Raw genomic sequence first — 23,365 nt, forward strand, 5'->3', positions numbered from 1 at the left:
GTTCTTACTATCTCTGAAACAACCTTCTTCACCACCCTGTCTACCTGCAACTCCACTTTCAAGAAACTGTGCACCTGCACCTCTAACTCTCTTTGTTCAGCAACACTCCTGCCCTGGTTTGTTTTACCAAAATGCAACACCTCACATTTATCTGAATTAAACTCCATCTGTCACTTCTTGGCCCATTGGCCCACCTGATCTAGGTCCGATTATTCTCTGAGATAACCTTCTTCACTGTCAACTACACCATGAATTTTGGTGTAATCTGCAAGCTTACTAACAATACCGCCTATATTCTCATCCAAATCATTTGTATAAATGATGAAAAGCAGTGCTCCCAGTACCAATCCTTATGGTATAGCACTGGTCACAGGCCTCCATTCCAAAAAGCAAGCCCCTACCACCAAATTCTGTCTCCTACCTTCAAGCCAATTTTGTATCCAACTGGGTAGTTTCCCCGGGTCCCATGTGATCTAACCTTATTAACCAGTATACTATGTGGAACCTTGTCGAACATTTTGCTGAAGTCTATATAGACAACATCTACTGCTCTGCTTTCATCAATCTTCTTTATCTCAGCAAGAGGCCCATCAATCTCTTCCCAGCTTCCCACAAAGTTCTTATATGTTTTAAGACGACCAGCACCTCCTCTTCTGTGGTGTAAACTCTTTTCAAAACATCCCTATTTATTTCTTCAACTTCCTTAGTTTCCATGTCCTTCTCCACAGTAAATACTGACGCAAAATATCCGTTTATTATCTCACTCATCTCCTGTGTTTACACACAGACAGCCATGTTGATCTTTAAGGGAACTTATTCTTTCCTTAGTTACTCTTTGCCCTCAATGTAGTTATAGAATCTCTTTGGATTCTACTTAACTCTATTTGCCAATGCTATTTCATGTCCCATTTTTGCCCTCTTAATTTCCCTCTTAAGTATACTCCTATTGCTCTTATACTTCTCTAAGGATTCACTCAATCCCAGCTGCCTATATCCAATATATGCCTCCTTTTTTTCGACCAGAGCCTCAATTTCTTTAGTCATCCAGCATTCCCTAAACCTACCAGCCTTGCCTTTCACAATAACAGGAACATGCTGTCTCTGAATCTTATTATCTCATTTTTAAAACCCTCCTACTTCCCAACTGCCCATATAGCCTCCAACATCAACTTTTGAAAGTTTCTGTCAAAATTGGCCTTACTCCAATTTAGACTCTTTGATCAGTCCTATCCTTTTCCATAACTATTATAAAACAATTAGAATTATGATCACTTGCGCCAAAGTGCCTCCCCAATGACACCTCAGTCACTTGTCCTGCCTTATTTCCCAACAGAAGGTCAAGTATTACTCCTTCTCTAGTAGGTACACCTACATGTTGATAAGAACATTTCTTGTACACCCTTAACGAATTCCTCCTTATCCAAGTCCTTACCCTTAACACTATGACAGTCTCAGTCTAGGTATTATAACCCTCTTGAAATGAATGCTGACATTGCATTTGTCTTCCTAACTGCCAACTGAACCCGCATATTAACCTTAAGAGAATCCTGAACTAGGATTAAAAACCGAAAGAACTGTGGATGCTGTATATCAGGAAGAAAAATAGAAGTTGCTGTAAAAGCTGAGCAGGTCTGGCAGCATCTGTGAAGAAGAAAATCAGAGCTAACATTTCACATCTGATGACCGTTCCTGAACTAGGACTCCTAAGTCCCTTTATGCTTCAGATTTCCTCTATTCTTCATACAGAAGACCCCTGTGGAACTCGACCAGTTGCCAGCTACCATCCTGAAAACTGCACCTTTTTCCCATCTTTCTGCCTTCTGCCAGTCAGTTGATCTTCTATCCATGCCAGTACCTTGCCCCTAACACCGTGAACTCTTGTCAAAGTCTTTCTGGAAATCTAAATAGATCATGTTCACTGACTGTTGTTTGGGGAGAAAATGGGAAAGTTATACAAAGAATTCTAACAGATTTGTCAGGCATGATTTCTCCTTCATGGAGCTGTGCTGACTTAGTCCTACTTTTACACTGCACTTCCATGCACTGCACAATCTCATCCATAATAACAGACTCTGAGATTATACCCCTCTGGTTCGAGACTATCTCACAAAGGGTAACAATCTCTCCATGTGTTCCTGTCAAGCCCCCTAAGAATCTTACATGTTTTGATGAAGTCACCTCTCATTCTTCTAACTTCCAATGAGTACAGACCCAACATACTCAACCGCTCCTCATAAGACAATCCCTCCATACCCAGGGTCAACCTGGACTGCCTCAAATAGTAACATGTCTTTCCTTTCAACTGGGGACCAAAACTATTCACAATATTCCAGGTATGGTCTAACAAGTGCCTTGTACAGGTTCAGCAAGAGTTCCCTATTTTTATACACTATTCCCTATTTTTCTACGCTATTCCCATTGAAATAAAGGCCAACATTCTACACGCCGTCCCTATTACCTGCTGAATTTGTATGCTAGTGTTTTGTGATTTAAGCAAAGAATCTCCAAATTCCTCATTCTGTAACTTTGCAGTCTTTCTCCATTTAAATAACATTCAGGTACTCCGTTCTTCCTGCCAAATCTGTATCACATTTCCCTACATTATATTCCATTTGCCAAGTTTTGGCCACTTGCTTAACCGGTCTGCATTCTTGCAGGCTTTCTTGTCAAACTCACAACTTGCCCTCCCGCATATTTTTGTAGCATCCAAAAACTTGGCTATAGTACATTCCCTTTCCTCATCCAAGTCATTAACATATAGTGTAAATAATTGTGGCTGCAGCACTGAATCCTATAGCATACCACTAATTACAGATTTCCATCCTGAAAATGCCTTCCTTATCCCAACTCTGTCTTCTATTAGTGAGCCAATCCTCTATTATCCATGCTAGTATACTACGTCCAACACCATGGGCTCTAATCTGATCAAGTAGCCTACTGTGTGGTACCTTATCAAACGCCCTTTAGAAATCCAAACATATTAATTCTTTTTGCATTACAATCATGACAATTCATTGCTCTCTTCTCTTACCTCTACCCATACTCATTGACAGTGTTTGCACAGTCAGACTGCTGGTCCCACATGCGGCCCTAGTGCCTCAATGTTCTTAAGCAATGTGTTTCAGCCTCTACTGCATTATACTTTCCTTTGCCAGTTGACACCAGCCTACTGTTTGGACAAGTTCCTGCCCATTCACATCAGGTTTGAACTTGAGCATGAGGTTTAACATTTTCCATCTCTGCAACATTGAATGGCCTACACACTCAAGATCATCTCTATGAAGAGATAAGTAAGGAACCCTTTTCATTATTGTTTTCATTTACTTTCTTCCAAACATTTCCCATCACCAGATTTTCCTTTTCTGTTTACAGCGTGCCTCTGCTTGGACAACTTATAACTTGCTGTTTGAAGAAATGCATTTGCACACAGCGCGCTAGATGGCTTACTATAGTCATGTGATCTCTACCTCTGTTGTAGTGCTTTCATTTTAGATTGTGGAAGATATTAAATGTATCACAATTGAAAGAGATGAAAGTGAGACAAGAAGGTAAGTCTACTCCTGCCTTATTAACGTAAGGAGTGACAAGAGTAGACAGTCAGCATGGATTGATAAAAGGGAAAACATGCTTGGTAAATCTAGCGGAATTTTTCAAAGACCTAATTAGTAGAGTTGATTAGTGTAGCCAGTGGATATGATTTACTTGAACATTCACTAGGCTTTCAATAAGATCCCACATAAGAAATAAGCGTGTAAAATTAAAGCGCATGGAATTGGGGTAGTATAGTGACATGGATAGAGAACTAGCTCGCAGAGAGGACACAAAGCTGAGTGGGAAGGTGAACTATGAGGAGGATGCGGAGGTGCTTTAGTGTGCTTTGGACAAGTTCAGTCAGTGGGCAAATGCATGGCAAATGAAGTATAATGTGGATAAATGTAAGGTTATCCACTTTAGTAGCAAAAACAAAGAGACAGATCATTCTCTGAAAGGCAGTAGATTGGGAAAGTAGTTGGTACAACAAGACGTGGGTGACCTTGTACACCAGTCACTTAAAGTAAGCATGCAGGTGCAATGGGCAGTGAAGAAATCAAATGATACGTTGGCTTTCATAGCAAGAGGATTTGAGTACAGGAGCAGAGATATCTTGCTGCAATTCTTGGAATTCCATCTGTAAGGGCATTATAGATCTACCTACAGCACATGGGTTGCAATAGTTCATGAGGCAGCTTATCACCACCTTCTCAAGGGCAACTGGAGATGAGCAATAAATGTTGGCCAGCCAGTGACACCCATGTCCCACAAGTCAATAATTAAAAAAAAATGTTAAAGGGCTTTGATGAGACCGTACCTGGAGTATTGTGCACAGTTTTGGTCTCCTTGTCTGAAGAAAAGTGTTCTGGCTATGGACAGACTGCAACAAAGGTTTACCAGACTGACTCCTGGAATGCCCTGACTGATGTGTGAAGAGAGATTGGATCGGTTAGGACTATATTCACTGGAGCTTAGAAGAATAAGTGGGATCTCATAGAACCATATAAAATTCTAACAGGGTGAGACATGCAGGAATAATGTTCCCAATGACTGGGGAGATCAGACTTTAAGAATATTGTGTAACCATTTAGGACTGAGATAAGGAGGAATTTCTTCACTCAGAGAGTGATGCGCCTATGGAATTCTCTGCCACAGAAGGCAATTGAGGTCAAACAATGAATGTTTTCAAGAAGGAGATATAGTCCTTAGGGCTAAAAAGATCAAAGGGTGTGAGAAGAAAGCAGGAACAGGGTACAGAGATGGATTATTATCCATTTACATATTGAATGGTGGATCAGGCACAAAGAGACAAATGGTCTAATCCTTCATCTATTTTCTATGTTGACATGCTTCTGTTTACCCTCTGCCTGTTGTAGTCGATACAGGAAATGCAAGGCTAGTGTAATGTAAGGGGAGACCTGAACAAATGGATCCATCAGTATTTCTTCCTGGTAACCAAGTAATTCTTGATTAGAAGAGAATTCTACGCTTTTAACTTTTCTTTCCAAACTCCTTTGAAAAGTGCCATTAAAGGCTGATATTATGGACATGGGCATTAGCTGACTTATCTAGAAAAGTAGTAGGCCTTGATAATCAATCTTTCTGGCAAGACTGAGTGACTGGGGAAATAAAAGTTCTCGTTCCATGATGGCTATGTGATTTCAGAGATCTGAGTTGTTCTTACCCATGTCCTAGATAACATAGGATCCAACCCATTGACAGTTCGCTACTAATTGATAGCGACTCTCAGAATCCACAAGATTGATTCATGTGTGTGGTAAAATGTCAGGCTGGTAGAGCAAAAGGCTTTCTTTCAAATCTGGGGTAATGATCCATTTGGTGAAATCCAAAGTAAAGTTGATCCCATTGTACAAAGGAGATTTAGCAGAATGATACCAGGAATTAGGAATTTTAGCTATAAGGTTAGATTGGAGAAACTGGGTTTGTTCTTAGAGGAGAGTGAGGGCCGATTTGTTAGAGGTGTATAGAATTGTAACAGGACAAAGATAGATGTTCCCATCATTTGGTGGTTCAAAATATGGGGACATGGGTTTATGGTTGATGCAGTAGAGGTAGAGGTGTGAGTGGGTACATTTTTAATGCAAAGAGAGATTGGTGGGGAATAAATCTGTGATGCTGCAGGCAGGTTTTCCCTCCAGCATTCATACCTTCAAATTTAAAGTCAGTGTTTCCCCTACCTGCTGAGGGCAGCAGGTCTCCAGCCTGTCTCAGAAGTCAGTGTTCTTCCAGTGATAGTTCTGAGCTGAGTTTCTGACAGGCGACTAACATTTCCTGCTGATTTGTGACCATCTGCCCCATTGGTAAAATTCTGTTATAAAACTCCATTGTAGTGGAGTTGCATTTATGGTACAATTTGGGTCTAACAGTATAAAGTAGGACTTACCTTGAGCAATATACTATTGGTACGATATGGTATGGTACAATAGTATACTATCCCTACAGTGTAAATTCAGGGAATTCAGCCCATCGAGTCAAAACTGCCCCTCTGAAGAGCATCCCAGCCAGAGCCAACCCCTGCCCTATCCCTGTAACCCTGCATTTCCCGTGACTAATCCACCTAGCTTGCATATCCCTGCACACTGAGCAATTTAGCATGGCCAATCCACCAAACCTTCACATCTTTGGACTGTTGGAGGAAACCGGAGCACCTGGAGGAACCCATGTAGGCACAGAGAACATGCAAACACCACACAGCCAGCCACTCGAGAGTGGTATTGAACCCATGTCCCTGGCTCTGTGAGGCTGCAATGCTAACCACTAAGCCAGTTGTATTATTAGATTCATAACCCATAAGATGGAATTAATGACAAATAAATTCAAATTTCAGCAAAGTGGCTGGAGACTTTAATTTTAATGATCCTGATGAAATCTGGAATAAGAAGAACTGATTGTGGTGATGACCATGAAACCTAGGATTGTAAACATCCATGTTGTTCACTCATGTTCTTTAGGGAAGGAAATCTTCCATTCTTACCCACTGGGGAAGACAACTTAGCAAGCAACACATTCATATTCAGGCAAGTTGTTCTCTACCTTTGCTATCGCAGTTAGGAAGGGACGCCAAATGCTGACCTTGCCAGTGAAACCCGCATTCAGTGAATGTATAAAAAAATGAGTTTTCTTGTATTCCTGGCCCATGATATTGTGCAACTTTTTTGTTGTCCTCTGGCAGCAATTGTACAGGAGTAATATTCCATCTCTCAACATTGACAGTTCTGGAGCATAAGAATTTGCCTACAACTCAGCAAATGGAGAAGATTCTCAAAGATGTCATTTACTAATTAGATCACTAAACGAATGCACTTCAAACAAAACATTTCTGAGGAATTGTTTGTTCATCACCATTGGTTTTGTGAAGTGTGTTAACGCAATCTTACTTTTTAATTTATTTTCTCCGTTCAGTTTCTCCACAACCATCAGAGAAATAGTGCAAGTTGCAAGCAGACTTATGCAGTCAGGCCTCAGCGAACCATTGATATATTTAATCAGAAGGGTTGTTGTATTGGAACTGATGGACATAGTCCATAGAGAGTAGAGCTAAATTAGAAAGAAAAACATCGCTCACGCTAGAGCACATTACAATCTGCTCATTTACTTTGAGGGGAGGACAGAGCGTCAGGAGAGAATTATGGATTTATGCATGAGAAGGTTCTTTACTGATTCAATGCAGTTGGGTCTTTGTCTCCTAGTTACTTTTCAAGTTAGCTTCTGTGTTAGAATGCATGATGTTGTATTTGTCAGTGTGAGAATTAAAAAATACACCCACTTAGACTTAAATCATCTCAACCAAGAGAACAGCTGTACTGTCAGTTCATGATAGTTGTGTCATTCTCCTTTACCTTGCCATTTGCAAAGTCTGACTCTTGTCTTTGTGAACAACTACTGCTCAAACTACCTTTCTGTATTTGCAAAACACTTTCATCTGCCTGTAGTATGATAAGACTATGTTTCTGCTCAGTTTGTATCATGTTCTTAGAAGCAGTACAAATTGGAGTGGGAATGTTTTAGTTTGAACCTATCATGCTCAAGGTTCATTAAACACTATTTTATTGAAAGTAGGTGGTAGATAGGTAATGATTTGAGTGGACATCCCTACATGCTGTACTAAAAGTAGGATAGTCAGATCTATGCTCTTGTCATTGGGTCAAAATTCTGGATTTCCCTGCCAAACGGCATTGAGGGTCTCCCTACAGCACATAGACTGCAGCAGTTCAAGAAGACAGCTCACTACCACGTTCTGAAAGACAATAAATGATGGCCAGCTACAGGTGCCCAAATCCCACAAGTGAGTTAAAAACAAACTTCTCTTCTCCTTGAGTTGCAGAGTTGTGGCTGCATGATTTATTGAACCTGACTCTAAGGGTGTTCCTAAAATCAGGGAGGAGTACTTTGGCTGATAAGCTTTGTCCTTAAACTTGATGGTAACCCAGCCAGTGTGGAAATTGAGCCTCTGATGTCGGTATCTCTCTGCAACACAAACCAGCTGGTCAGCTAACTGACTCCCATCACAAGAGCAGGTAGGTGATGTTGAACTTGTACAAGGCACTTGTCAAAGTTCTCAGCTGTAATATGGTGCACAGTTCTGGGCACCACACTACATGAAGGATATTACTGCTTTGAAGAGAGTGCAGAAGCAGTTTACAAGAATAGTTGCAGGGATGAACTTCAGTCATGAGGATATATTGAAGCAGTTGGGTCTATGCTCCTTGGAGAGAAGAAGGCTAAGAGGAGACATGATTGAGGTTTTCAAAATCAGGAGCAGGTTGAATAGTGTTGATGGGGATAAACTGTTTCCGCTCATAAATGAAAGAAAAACAAGAGTGCGTAAATTTAAAGTGATCTGCAAAATAAGCAAAGGCAAAGTGAGGCAAACCATTTCACTCAGCAACTAGTTACAGTTACACTGCTTGCAAGTGTAATGGGGGTAGGTTCAGCTGAGGCATTCAAAAGGGCATTAGATGATCATTTGGATAAAAATAACGTGCAAGGGAGTGGGGATAAAAACAGGAGTTTAGCACTAGGTAATGATGTTCATTTACCAAACTGATGCAAGTACAATGGGCCAAATGGCCTCCTTCTGCCCTGCCTACGACTGCAATTCTGGGTGTTGGAGGGGGAACATATTTTTTTTTAGTTGAATGCTTAAGATCCTTTCAATTCTATTGCTGATCCAGATTAACCATGTTTTTTGAATGTTTCAACACTTCAGCCTTCACCTCACCCAAAAGGAAAAACAAATAGACTTTCCTTTCAATTCATTTACCTGATAATGTCTAGAATATCATTATGTACTGAATATACAACTGGATTTCATAAACTAACTAAAGCTCAGAGCCATGTTGTGGCGTTATAGAAATTTAGTTTTCTTCCGGTTAAGGAATAAACCAGATTTGAAAAGCAAAGTTGTCAGAATTTTCCTGAGACTGTGTTCCATTACTCTTTCCTTTGAAAGGTTACACAGAAGCTCTTTTTTTAGAATCGACTATTCATACTAAAATATTTTGATCACTTTGGCCCAACCAAACATATAAAAGTTGAAATTTAATAGCATATTATTATACCCTCCAGATATCTCAATTTACTTCACAACTGATGAATTCCTTTTTGTGGTGGTAAATTTGGCACTAGCTGTGTCCCACAAATGGCAGAGAAATGAATGGTTTAATTGTTTGAGGGAAGAATATTAAGTAAGTGTTGAGACAACATATCTATATTTGTGGGCAATGTGTAAAACTGAAAGAAATTGAACTATTTGACCACTTTCTGGATTCAACAGGATTTAGCCAAGAAATGGGGTCAACAGTTTAATGAAGGTTGTAAGCCACCTGCTGATTACAGAAAGCTTCTAGGGGGATAAGAGATTACCCTTACTTTTTGGAAAACCTGGTCCTGTTTTCTGTTTCAAAAACCTTTATGGAGCTGAAATGAAGAAAATCTCTAGAGTTAGCTGTAAAAGCTACAAGTCTGTATTTCCTTTTCTTGGTTGAACTAATTAGAAATTTGATAAAGTTTTCATATGTCAGTATTTTGACCAGTTTATAAACCCTGAGAAGTTGAACAGTGATCAAAGATTTGGAACAAGCCTGATGTCACCTGAATGGAATCTTGTTTGAAAAGCCTTCCATCAATCTATAGCTGTCAGCAATTGGACTTCATCGACAAAAAGTTTGGTCAACTGTGAGAATTCATTAAACTTTATCTTCTGTTTTTCTGGCCATTAGCCAATAAGGGTGCTTTCTCTTTTAAATATCATACCTGCAAAGTTTTTGTCTTTAGTGTTGTGTGAGTGTTTCTGTTGGAATTCAAAGGGAAGGTAGTTCTAATTCCAGATTATTATTTGAATATTTACCAGGTTTTACCAGTTGTTTTCTTGAAAAATAGATTTGTTTCATAATAAGTGGATTATTTTTGAATCTATTAAAGAAATCTGGTGGAAGTCTCTTTTATCCTAGATAGCAGTACAAAGAGAAACAATTGGCCATTTTGATAATTGCGTCAAAGCATTCATACCAATGGTATAATTTATGGAGTGGAGGGACTTGATTGCCAGCATATTCCTCCTGTTACATTCGTGATACAGGACAGTACGAAAGCTCTCCGGCCTCCTACATATAATGCAATAGCATGTTTTAGGCACGCTTTTCCAGACAAATTGGGCTTTGTTTTAAAGAAATATAGCGAACAAGCATCACTCTTGCATGATAGTAGTGAGGTGTCGGCTTAATTATACACTCAAATCTATGGTGGACTTGAAGCCACAACTGTATCATTCAAAGATAAGTGTAACTGAGCCAAGCTACTCGGCTAAAACTTTATTCTCAGAGCGAAAAGGTAAACTGTTCTTATCATGTTCTGCATTGAAGAATCTACATTGTCTAAGACATTTTACGATTTCCAGTTTGTTGTATTCTTTTTCAAACAGGGGTTTTGATCATGATTTATCTGCCATCACATAGTGTTGTATGCCCTCATCTATTGGCCACAAGGAACAGTTTTAAAGAAGGTTGAATATCAGGAGCTGCAGTTAGTGAGCACAAAAGGGAGCAAGGGACTTTATTGACTGACACACATTCTAGTCCTTTGGTGTTCTCTGAATGTTAGAAGAACCTTGATCCATATTCAAACCTGGCTGCAAAGTACCTACCGACAAATTTCTGGAATAGTGCCACTTGTAAAAGGACTGCAACTGAAGTTTACCTTTTGAATGACAATTGAAGTTTGAATCCTGTGGCAGAACATGGACAGCAGACTAGAGCAGTCTATGGATTTCCCCCCTCTCTCCCTCGTCATAGGCTTCCCCATTTACTATCACCATTTGGGGCGGCACGGTGGCTCAGTGGTTAGCACTGCTGCTGCACAGCGCCTGGGACCTGGGTTCAATTCCACCCTTAGGCAACTGTCTGTGTGGAGTTTGCACATTCTCCCTGTGTCTGCGTGGGTTTTCTCCGGGTGCTCCGGTTTCCTCCCACAATCCAAAAATGTTCAGGTTAGGTGGATTGACCATGCTAAATTGCCTGTAGTGTTCAGGGATGTTCAGATTAGGGGGATGGGTCTGGGTGGGATGCGCTGAGTGTCGGTGTGGACTTGTTGAGCCGAAGGGCCTGTTTTCACACTGTAGGGATTCTCTTCTATGAATTTGATCTAATTTTGAATGGTCAATTGGATCTTCAGGTTTCCATTTATCCATTGGAAAACTACAACCGGATAGTTCATATTTGAATAGACAATGAGAATGCTTGTTCAAAAAATCATTTCAGTCAAGAAGTTCTAAACACATAATGTGTCGGGATAATTTTAACCAGACCTATCCAATGGGAAGCTTACAAGCTTACAGATATTTGATCTGATCCTGTTAGCATGCTGTCAATATAGAAAACACTATCTACATGTAATACAGGACTTACACAATTAATGGAAGGGCCCTGGGTAGTGTTGTAGAACAGAGAAACCTAAGGGTTCAGGCACATAATTCTTTGAAATTTGCGTCACATATAGACAGGGTGGTTAAGAAGGCGTTTAGCATGCTTGCCTTCATCACTGCCCTTTGAGTATAAGAGTTGAGACATTATGTTGAGGCTGTACGGGATTTAGGTGAGGCCTGTTCTGGAGTACTGCATGCAGTTCTCGTTGCCCTGTTGTAGGAAGCATATTATTAAATTGGAAAGGCTTCAGAAAAGATTGACCAGAAAGTTGCCAGAAATGGAGGTTTTGAGTTGTAAAAATAGGCTGGATAGGCGAGGGCTTTTTTCGGTGGAGCGTGGGAGGTTGAGGGGTGACCTTTATCGAGGTTTATAAAATCATGAGGGTCATAGATAAGGTGAATAGCAAGATTCTTTTTCCTAGGGTAAAGGAGTTCAAAACTAGAGAGCATATTTTTAAGGTGAGAGAAAAACATTTTAACAAGGACATGAGGGGGAACCTTTTTACACAGAGAGTGGTTCCTGTGTGGAATGAACTACCAGAGGAAGTGGTGGATGCAGGTACAGCTACAACATTTAAAAGATGTTTGGATAAGTACATGAATAAGAAAGATTTTGAGCGGTATGGGCCAAATGCAGACAAGTGGGACATGTTTAGTTTGGGAACATGGTTGGCATGGACTAGACAATACAGTGTGGAGCTGGAGGAACAGAACTCGTCAGGCAGCATCAAAGGAACAGGAAAATCAATGTTTCGGGTTTACACCCTTCAGCAGGACTGGGGAGGGGGAAGGGAGCTGTGAAATAAATAGAGGGAGGAGGGGTGCGGCAGGTGGAAGATAGGTGGGATGGTGATAGGTGGATGCAGGTAGGGGGTAGTGGGGATTGGTCAGTGGGAAGAGTGGGGCTGATAGGTGGGAAAGTAGATGGACAGGTAGTGTCAGGTCAAGGAGGTGGGGATGAGAGGGAGGGTTGGACATGGGATGAGGCTGGGGGTGGGGAGATTTTGAAACTGGTGAATCCTATGTTAAAGCCATTGGGCTGTAGCTCCCGAGGAAGAATATGAGATATTGCTCCTCCAGTTTGCGTGTGGTGTCATTGTGACACTGGAGGAGGCCTAGGATGGACATGTCACCCAGGGAGTGGGAAGGGGCGTTAAAATCATTGGCAACTTGAAGGTGCTGTTGATTGGACTGAAGGGTCTGATTCCATGCTGTATGACCCTATGACTCTCTAACTGATGATTTCCATTCCTATAGGTGGAGATTAAAGATGTATAAATGATTATATTAAAAAAATCCATAAACTTGCTTGACTGTGGTTTGGCTAATGAGAGTTCCTAATTTTCCTTCATCACAAATGATTTTGCTCATCACGAGTTATCCTTCTCTTTCAAAGATTGTGAAAATCATGCTTCGCTTCACCCTCGTGGCAGATAGCAAGCTGTGCGAACCGAAATCATGTTAATTAGTTTGACCTGCAGCATTTCCTCCAGCTATGGAAGTGCCAAGATGAAAACCCTTTGATGTGGTGCAGTGCACAAATCATTACTTTTGACTTGATCATTATTGTCCTTAGCAAAGGGGAAGACTGTTGCTGTGGAAGCAGTTATTGAGCCCTGCAATTTATTACTCTGTTATGGGGGTTTGTGATGCTGATTGCAGAATGGTTGCTAGCTGAACAAATAGCTCGATGGTGCTTGCCTACAAGCTAATCATTCATAGGTTTTAAGTATATCAGCTTGTGGAATGAATGCCGGTTAAATATTAGAGCAGTCTAGAGTGAAGTACGAACATTCTGGCAGAATTTTATAGGATCTAAACAATGTGGTCTATGGTGAGATGTCTGATAGAATCAGATGAGACGTCTGGCAAGGCCCATCTCAATATCAGGAGCAATTTGACCTGTCTTTTATGCTTTTCACAACTGGCATGGTAAGATTCCCATTTGCTGGCAGTGCGTTGCCAATAGATGGGGATAATTGCTTGTTAAATGCCTGTTGACAGTATAACTCGCCTCATTAATATTCTGTCTCCTATCTTACCTAATGGACCACGCAAGCTAAACATTGGGAAATCTCAACATGGAAATCAGAGCATTTACCTGGCAGATTCAGCTCGCTGCTTGATCTGAATGACTTCCATCTTTCCTGTGACCAAATCACTGCCAAGAACACAATCCACAGGCACCAGACACACCTCCACAGACATCGCCACGCAGCATCCAGGGACTCCTCATGACCATTGCAGCACCTCACCAATACACTGATGGGGCATTTTGGAAGCACGGACTTGCATTTCAGGGTAGACCATCAACTAGCATTGAAAAGCTGCAGCAGGGACATTTTGCCCACAGGTACAGGCACCCAAGTGACAGATTGTACTACGTGGCATCTCAGGGCTGCTCGCTCGCTCTCTTGTTCAGTTGGTGCCTACCTGCATGCTGAAGCATCCATGTCATGCCTTGCCAATTAGCTCAGTCACACAATCAAGTTGCTTGCCTGCCTTTTTTTGATTCATTCATGGGATATGGGCTAGGCCAGCATTTATTGCCCATCCCTAATTGCCCAGAGGGCAGTTAAGAGCCAGCCTTGTTGCTGTGGATCTGGAGTTACATGTAGGCCAGACCAGGTAAAGTTTCCTTCCCTAAAGGACATCAGTGAACCAGATGGATTTTTCTGCCAATCCACAAAGGGTTTGTGGTCATCGTTAGACTCTTATTTCCGGATTTTTCTTTTAATGAATTCAAACTCTACCATCTGCCTTGGCGGGATTCGAACCATTGGCCCAGAACATTACCTGGGTCTTTGGGTTAACTGGTCAGCGATAGGCCATCACCTCCCTATCACCTCCTGCTCACTGGTCATCAGTCTAGAATAGAATGCTTTAGAATAGAGTAGAATTCCTACAGTGTGGAAACAGGCTATTCGGCCAAACAAGTTCCACACCAACCCACTGAAGAGCATCCCACCCAGACCCATCCCCCTAACCTTTCCCTGTAACCCTGCATTTCACATGGCTAACGCACCTAACCTACATTTTCTTGTACAATTTGGGCAATTTAGCATGGTCAACCCATCTAACCTGCACATCTTTGGACTGTGGGAAGAAATCGGAGCACCCAGAGTAAACTCATGTAAATACGGGAAGAACGTACAAACTCGACACAGAAAGTTGCCCAAGGATGGAATCGAACCCGAGTCCCTGGCGCTGGGAAGGCATACCCAGAAGGTGTACAGTTTACTATCTGGCACTGTGATACGTTGATCTCACAACTGCTGCGCATGCCAGCAGCTAACATGGTAAACACACTGCATGTGCAGCAAGCAAGAAACTATGTCTCAACCTGTTTGGTAACTACTGCTTACAGAAGTCAATGCAGACACCTATTAGTTAGATGGTCCTGACACAGGACCCAAGAGTGGGTTGCAGCCAGTCCTTAGGGTCTGTAGCGGCCAGTCCTGAGGACTAGCACGACTGGGGAGATGTATAGGCACCAGACAGGGCTAAAGATATGAGTTGGGGTAGGGTTGAGCATATATCACCAGGGTCAAGCTGGCAGACAAGGGGCAAGGGGATTGGTGCAAGATGGGCAGGGAAACAAGGCAAAGGGAGGCAGTAGTGTAGTAGTATGCTCCTAGACTAATAATCCCAGCCAATGTTCTGGGGCATGGCACATGGTAAAATCGGAATTCAATAAAAAAATTGGAATTAGAAGCTAGTCTAATGGCTATCATGTGACCATCATTAATTATCATAAAAATCCCATTTGGTGCAATAATATTCTTTAAGGAACTAAATCCGAATAAAGAAAAAGGGGAGCCCAGAAGATCTTGGGTGTGACCTTGGTGACCATTAAAGAAGGCAGTATCCTGCCTACCACTAGCTCACGCAGTGAGAGTTCTGGGTTACTTGATATGAGCCTCTCCTGCTACAGTTAAACCTCAGCAAAAGGACGAGGTCCTTATGGAGCCAATTCATGGATGCATGTGCTTCCAGATAGCTTTCCTGCCACAGGACAAATTGCAACTGGAGCGGTAGCAGGCAGATAGGTGCTGAGCACAGTGCCAGTAGCATTCCATGTTGCCCTGTTTGCCATTTGGCACCCAGGGTTTTGGGGAGACAGTAAAATCTAGTCCTGTGTGCTCCCACTGCCAACAGTATATTGTTAACACTCTCAGCGTTGTAATGTACATCCTAACCTTGATGTAATGCACCCTCACACAGCAATACTGTTACGGTGTACACACTGCCAGTGATACATTGCTTGCACCTCCAATCTGTATTGGTAAGGCAAAGGCCATTGACTAATTTTGACAGACAAACTGCTTGGGCTGGCTTAGAATATTTACTTCCATTTTCATTTATTTAAACATTTTTCCCGCATTCAGAAAAGGCTCAGCTTGGGCTGAATTGGTCCTTTGATTGTATTGAAATGTATCCTAATAATAAGTGCCCTACTTTTGCCTCTGGTTGATCCTTCTTAGGGAATGGCCTTTCTTCAAAAATGATCTCAAATCCTATCTTTCACTGTTAACCCCAACCTACCTCCACCCCCCTCATTTTCTACAATAGGCAGTATGCATGGAGTACTGTGCAACAGCAGCATAAAAATAACTGCTATCATATATCAATGGAATTCTCAGCTGTCATGTGTATCCATTAGGGGACAGCTTATATAACTGCCTGCTACTCTGACATTAGGGGAGTATTAGCATTATGTTCCTCCTACAGTAATAAATAAAGTAAGAGCCTTTTTCTTTAAAAATAATATAATAAATATTGACATAAACCTAAAAAAAACGTATTTACTATTTTTCATGCAGACCCAGTTCCTTGAAGATCCCTGACACATTACCACCATTTTGCTTGGAGCAGTATTTCAAACTGATTTTCCGTGACATCTTTTTTTTTCTCTTGACCCAAATGCTTTCCTAAAATTTGCAATTGTGATGTTTGTTAAAAGTGAAACAAATAAATTCCTTTTTCCAAATTAGGCAGGTAGTCTTTGCATGCCCTATCTCCTCCAGCCCCTATTTAACATTTGAAATTTGACTGTGCTATTTTCATGCCCTTTACAGAGCAGCTACTGTAGCTGCATAGTCCACATGTGGTGTCAGCATCTAATTAAATGTGGCCACCATATAAATTGTGGCTGAAATAGATCAATCATTGCTGTCCTAGTCCTATTTAATATGCCACTTTGGGGTCATTGGTTGCTATAAAGAGCTCAGCAGAGCCTATACCATTTTTTTGTTAGTTGAGTAGAGTTAATTCTGTTTACATATATTCTGGGTCAAATAATTATGTAAAGCCAAAATGTTTCTGTTTTACATTAACAATTTTACACTAGTATTTATGCATGCAAATCTTTCATGCTAATGGGTTAAAGACATCAGGACTGAACTGCTGAAACTCATGGGCAAATTAAAATTGATGCAAGTTGTAATCTGTTCTTACATGAATCCTCGCCACTGCTCATCATGTGAAATGAGCTATCCAATAGATCTGCTACCACTATCCTCTTTCCTGATAGAGATCTAAAGGGCTTGCTTGGTCTATTGTAGTTCAAGAAAAACGTGTGGTTTTCAAATAGGTGACTGTTGTCATCTGTGGTGATAAAGATGTTTATATTGTTTGGTTTGTGAATGGTAGATTAAAACTTTAAGGTTATTGTCTTTGTTTTCAATTCAAAAAAAATCCAGGATTGAGCAAGTTTATTTTTAAGTCAGTTCAGAAGAAAGCATGGTTGCGTTCAGAAGCAAGTTTAGTTGCTCTCCTCGAGGGAGTTTAGGGAAATTCAGGGTACCAGTCAACTCAGCAAAAGTGTTTAGTTGATGAAACTTCCAAACAGGAGAGCTTGGTTAGAAATATGCAGGTCGTTAAACTGGGAAGATTTAGGGTCACAGATTTATGACACGTTCATGTCAGTAGATTTAGAAATGAATTATTGAATTCTCTCCAATGTCCATGGCATAAAAACTATCAGGAGGTAGTTAAGTAGAAACTTAGGAGTTGAGACAAAGGTGTAATTCCTCTGGGCTTGAATATCTTTAATGGATGATGTCAGGAAACAGTTAAAATTTTGCTTTGCTGAATGATTTAAAATAATTCTAGCCAACTCCCATAATTAACTTTTTTTTACTTTTGTATAATAAACTTCTGTTGTTAAAAAAAATCTGCAACCTCATATAAATATGTTTCAGTGACTAATCACCATGTTAGTTAACAAAACAAAATAAACTAAATGTATGATCTATTGAACCATGTTTCAATCTGAATTGTCTGGTTGTACCATCAGCTGGGATCATAACAATCAACCACTTCCTCTAGGTATACATTTCACTTATTTTATTGTAGCTTGTTCTATCTCATGAACTTCTTTGTGCTTTTGACATTTGACTTTTTGCTTCTTTGTAACTGTGTCCCACTTCATCACATTTTCTGAAAGTAACCTATTGTTTTACACATAAAATGATCTCTCCTAATAGCTGTGCACTGCACTTGCGTGTGAGGTTTCCTTATTCTACAGCACTGACAATGACTGGTAATACCTATTCTCTGTGCTACGCACTGTAATGTTTCCTCAAAATTGTCTTTAGAGGTTAATTTACCTGAGGAATAACTGGATTCTACAGACCTCTTGTGATAAGATTAATTTTCACTTTTTATGTTAGTTTTATGTTGCTTCTGGAATTCTGTTTCATTCAATATCTGAATGGCTTTCTGTAGAGTTCTTTTTTTCCTTGTACTGTAATAAATCTGCCAAAGGCACATCACCAATTCCAGAATCAGCTCAGTTGCTTTAAAATTTTCCACTAATTTCTAGAGATCATTAATAAAATTATTAATGGATTCCTCTGAATGTTGAACTCTTCCAAAAAATCTTGCTCTTTCAAGAATTTAAAGTTCAAGATTAAAGCATTGGTAAAGGCTTTCACATTTTCATCAAAAATATCTGTTGCTTATTTTGCACATCAGCAAATTATAAGGTCACTAGCTATACTTCTTGATTGTATAAGAAAGTGTATTAATTTATTCAGCTTCTGAGCCAGAAATTAATTTGCAAGCAGTTCTATATCTTAATTATTGTTTCCTCCAAGATGTCCAACTATGTCTACTATTGGATACAATGCTGAAAATAAATCTTTATGACAGAATTATTTCTGCTGACATTTAATGTGATTATTTATTTTCCTGACTTTATTGCAAGATTTCTATGATGTACTGTTTAATCAGACTAAGTTTGACTGTAATAAATGGTTCCTAATTCCATAACAGCTCTACTGATTGGATATAGGTTTCTATGGCTCTATACAATGAACCCTTTTGCTTTCACTATTTCCCCTAAATGATTCTTTCTATATGCAGTTTAATTAAATGCTTCTCACTTTTACTGCATTCTTAAGTAGTAGATTTCCTGTCTTGATGTGATTTCAGTAACTTGCTTTGAAACTTTGGTTAGGTTTCTAAATTGGACCTTTATAATTTTAATTTCAATTTTGTGATATTCCCTGGTCTGCAACCTTGATTTATGTTGTTTCTGTGGCTCTTGATTTCTTTTCCTATATCTGTGCCCTATTATAGCAATTACTCTTGATTTCAGCTGTGAGCACTTTACTCACCTCTAGCTTTCTTAGGCTGTAAATAGTGCACCTTGCGAAAGCTTCCCTTTACTCACTGGGAATTTCTACTATGGAGCCTTTGATTTCCACTGTTCTCAGGCTGAGCCTTGATGAATGTCTGCTACTAAAGATGCAGTCTGTAACCATCTTGATGTGGCTAGTTCAAGGGATTTTGTAGTTCACCTTTGCTACTGTGCATCTCTAACCATGGCTGAAATACCTCTCACTATTAATTTAAATCCTGCCTTATAGAATTTTATCATGAGGTTCTCTTCTATAGAGCTCCTCAAATGTTAAGCACTTCTCACTGCTGTTTGTTAGCATGAGTTAAACCTGAAGAAATCTTCAGACCTCTATCACTGCCAGGATTTATGGTGCAGCTAAATGGAATCACACCACTTGCTATCATGTTTTTTTGATTAATACTCACCCTTGCTCATCACATTGTATGCCATACCTGGAGGACAAGCTGCCACCATCCATTTTACTTAATTGAGATCTACAGGGCCAGCTTGCTGTATCATGGTTTGAATGATTTGGTAGTCTAATGAGAAGAACCTTTTGTTGTAAATGAGATGTAGTTTATTGTATAATAACAACTATGTATGTGTTACATTGGTATAATAGACATGTTACAGAGATTATGTGGAAGACCCAGATGGTAAGCATTATCATAGATGTTGGTGTGTTCGCCGAGCTGGGAGGTTTGATAGCAGATGTTTCGTCCCGTTACTAGATGACATCCTCAGTACTGTGGAGCCTCCTGTGAAGCGCTGTTGTCTTGTGCTGTTTCGAATTTATATGGTCCGTTTTTGCTGCTTCCGGTAGGTACTACTCAGACTGCTAGGGATCATGACAGCATACAAACTGGCAGCCACACTAAAAAAGCACCTGAACAGAGTTAAAAACCCAATAGATACCATGAACAGGACGAATGTGGTTTACAAGATACCATGCGGAGACTGCACACAACACTATGTGCGACAAACAGGCAGACAACTAGCAACCGGTATCCACAAACACTAGCTAGCAACTAAACGACATGATCAGATGTCCTTGGTTTCAATACACACAGATGAGGAAAACCACACTTTCAACTGGAACAACACTACTATCATTGGACGAGCCAAACAGAGGACATCCAGGGAATTCTTGGAGGCTTGGCATTCATCCACAGACTCCATCAACAAACACATTGAATTAGACCCGATATACTGACCATTAGAACGCATAGCCGGAACCAGCACCTATGTGAAGCAGCAAAAACCAGACCATATAAATTCAAACCGACACAAGACAACAGCGCTTCAAGCAGGCTCCACAGCACTCAGGATGTCACCTAGTAAAGGGATGAAACATCTCCTATCAAACCTCCCAACTCGACAAACACACCCACACCTACAACCAGCACCCAAGCTACAAATCTTCAATCAAGCCCTGGTAAGCATTATCCCCTCAAGATCTTGTTTCCCTACAAGCTTACGTGGCATTATCATATTGGATAGTGCTTGAGGCACTCTTCATTATTCACCCTTTTAGACCCTCACAACCTTAGATGCCATTAACCATATTAGCAAGGAGAATAGAAATCATCCACCATGTATGCCACTAATATCCTACCTAACACAACTACTGAGCAAAAAAATTGTCTATTTTGCATATAAATTTCCCTCCAGTTTACTTCAGCAGAATTTCTCATAAGTGAATTTGCCCTCAGGGAATTTCCTAGTAAGATGTCTAACTGCTCAGTTTGTAATAGATTTCACTAGGTTCTTTGAGAAAATGAGTGTGATGAGTTTTATGGACTTCACCACTTAAAGATAATTAAAGTGTCTCAATGCAAGTGACTCTGCTTTAGCTCATAATGTTTGTGCCAATTAGCTTTTTTTATTTGTATTCTTACAAAAATATGGTATTTGGATATGCATATTTCAATTTTTCCCTGATGTTATTAGACAGTTAATCTTGCTGAATCCTCCAGCAGTTTGCAGATAACAAAACACCCTGGCAGCAAGGTAAAGCAAATCTTGGTGCCAGTAGGTAACATATTAAATGCTCTTCCTTCCCGCTTATTAGTGGAATAGGACTGGACTCCAGAATTCTATAGGAGGAAGGCCTCTTCTAACTAAATTATTTATTAATGTCTGTTTTATTTATGGCTAATCGAAGAATTACCTGACAGTTAGTCCCCTCACTAATAAGTGACTACTTTAACAGCAGAGTTAAGGTCAAAGATCTTTGCGTGATGGAAGTCAAAAATGCTCCTGTTTGTTAATGAGAGCATATAACGAAGAAACAACATGATCTCCTGAATTTATAAGAAGGGAATAGTGGGAAGATAGATTCTTCACCTTAATTCTCAACAGAGAAAAATTGCGTCTCGCATGAATTTAGATTTGCTTTATTATTTGGATTTTAATGCCATTTTTTCCCATTGCAGGATGGCATGGGACATCTAAGAATCACTGACAAGGGCCTGCGGTTAGAAGGACCATCTGAGTTTTTGCAGCCTTTGTATGCCAAAGAAATCCGATCCAAAGCAGTAAGTGAAGTATCTTCACCTGTGTGCTCAGAGCAGTGTGTTGGCTTCAATTAGTGAATAATGGCACATTATACAAACTTAGAATTATGTATTCATGCAGAGTTGTAAACAACCTGTATACTCTGAACAAGTATCATATAATTTGTATTCTTATTGGCAGTTATACCACTCTTGCAATGCTATATTCAATGGACATACACAGCTATGCTACATAAATTGTCCAAGATGCAATGGACTTCTTGTCGTTTTAACATGTTTTGCACTTGAAACCTGAATAACACAAAATGTACATATACTCAGTGGTGCTACATGCCACTGTGATCAATGTCATCAAGTCTATAAGCATTGAAATAGCTACCTGGCAATAAATGACAGTATAGAACTGCCTTTGCAAGACACAAGTCAGCAGAGAGGCAAACATAAAGCTGCAGCATCTGCTTTGATCATTACAGTTGCTATGTAGCACAGGGCTGGCACAGCGCATGAAAATATTAGGTAGTTATGGTCTTCAAACTGCAGCAACCATATCATTAAGTTATAATTCTGACTCATGAGAATGGTGTTGTAAAGTGGTAAAGAAGTTTATCCTCTTTGTGACTATGTAACAATCTCAGATAAGATATTCAATTATATGATGTCAGTCGAGACCAGAAATGGTTTTATTTTATTAGAATCCAAAAAACCTAGGTATTTACTAAAGATTGAAGCTACAAGGCTCACAATTAAGTAAGAAAAAAGTTACTGAATAAAAATGAGAGAACTTGAATACAAATGGATATATAGCATCTTAAATACTCAGTCAATTTAAACATAATAAAATTATGATATACCCAGTTGTTTATCATTTAAACTAATCTTTTTACTTCATATTGTCTTTTACATCCATGGGAGTTACACATCCAATCAAGTCAAGTTCAAATGAAAAATTTAAAAAACTATTCACTTGGTCTGAGTACCGCTTCAAAGATTTGTACAACGATTGGGATTTTTTGGGCCGTCAGATTATTTTAGGCAAGATTTCCCCTCAAATCTGGTTAACTATTCTACATTTGCGAATTTCCATTCAAAAGTGGCACCGTAAAAATAACCACCTTGGGTCAGAACTTTCCTGTTAGAATCTTCTTTTTCTCAGGAAATTTATATCTAAAACTCTCTCTACCCCTCTCTCAGTTTAAGAATTGCAGAAGTTCAACCCAGTGTTAGGGGTCCTTCAGCTAAGAAAATTTTAAATGAATTTAGACAAGATGCAAAATTTCAATTGAAGTTTATATGAGAAAGATTAATTTTGTGGATTGTAGATAGGACCCCCTTCTCCACCCAGCAAAATCAAGAACAAGCTTGCCCTGAAGCCATAAAACACTGCTGGAACACTGAATGAGTGCAGAGTGGACTTCAGTTCCTCGCTGCAGTAAAGTCCCATTCTCTGCAGCTTCTAGCTGATCTGATTCATACAGCTCCAGAAGTTCTGGCAGCTCCAGAGCTCCATAGTAGCCACTTTTGAGACCATAGACAGGTTCCAAACTGACAGAAAATGTACCATGGATCCAGGTAAGTCAATAATGTGCCTGCCCACCCCTGCATATTAGGGAGAGCACTTGGGATATGTGGGAAGGAGGTGGGATACTTTGCATGCACCCCTCCTCCCCAACCTCACGTTGAAAGGACACTTGGAAGGGACATATAATATCCAGATAACAAGGTGTAGAGCTGGATGAATACAGCAGGCCA

The 23,365-nt window shown here is 40.1% G+C and overlaps 1 protein-coding gene across 5 annotated transcripts in view; it reads left to right on the plus strand.

Annotated features, from left to right (window-relative positions):
* sgcd (sarcoglycan, delta (dystrophin-associated glycoprotein)) overlaps positions 1-23,365 on the plus strand; it is a 216,851-nt gene that overhangs the window by 122,598 nt on the left and 70,888 nt on the right. For all 5 annotated transcript variants that reach the window (XM_048603739.1, XM_048603738.1, XM_048603737.1 and 2 more), the window contains one exon: positions 21,536-21,637. In XM_048603739.1, coding sequence (XP_048459696.1) covers positions 21,536-21,637 — 102 coding nt within the window. The remainder of the gene's footprint in view (positions 1-21,535; positions 21,638-23,365) is intronic.

Source organism: Rhincodon typus, chromosome 12 (genome assembly GCF_021869965.1).
Source record: "Rhincodon typus isolate 14 chromosome 12, sRhiTyp1.1, whole genome shotgun sequence".
Taxonomy (NCBI): Eukaryota; Metazoa; Chordata; class Chondrichthyes; order Orectolobiformes; family Rhincodontidae; genus Rhincodon; species Rhincodon typus.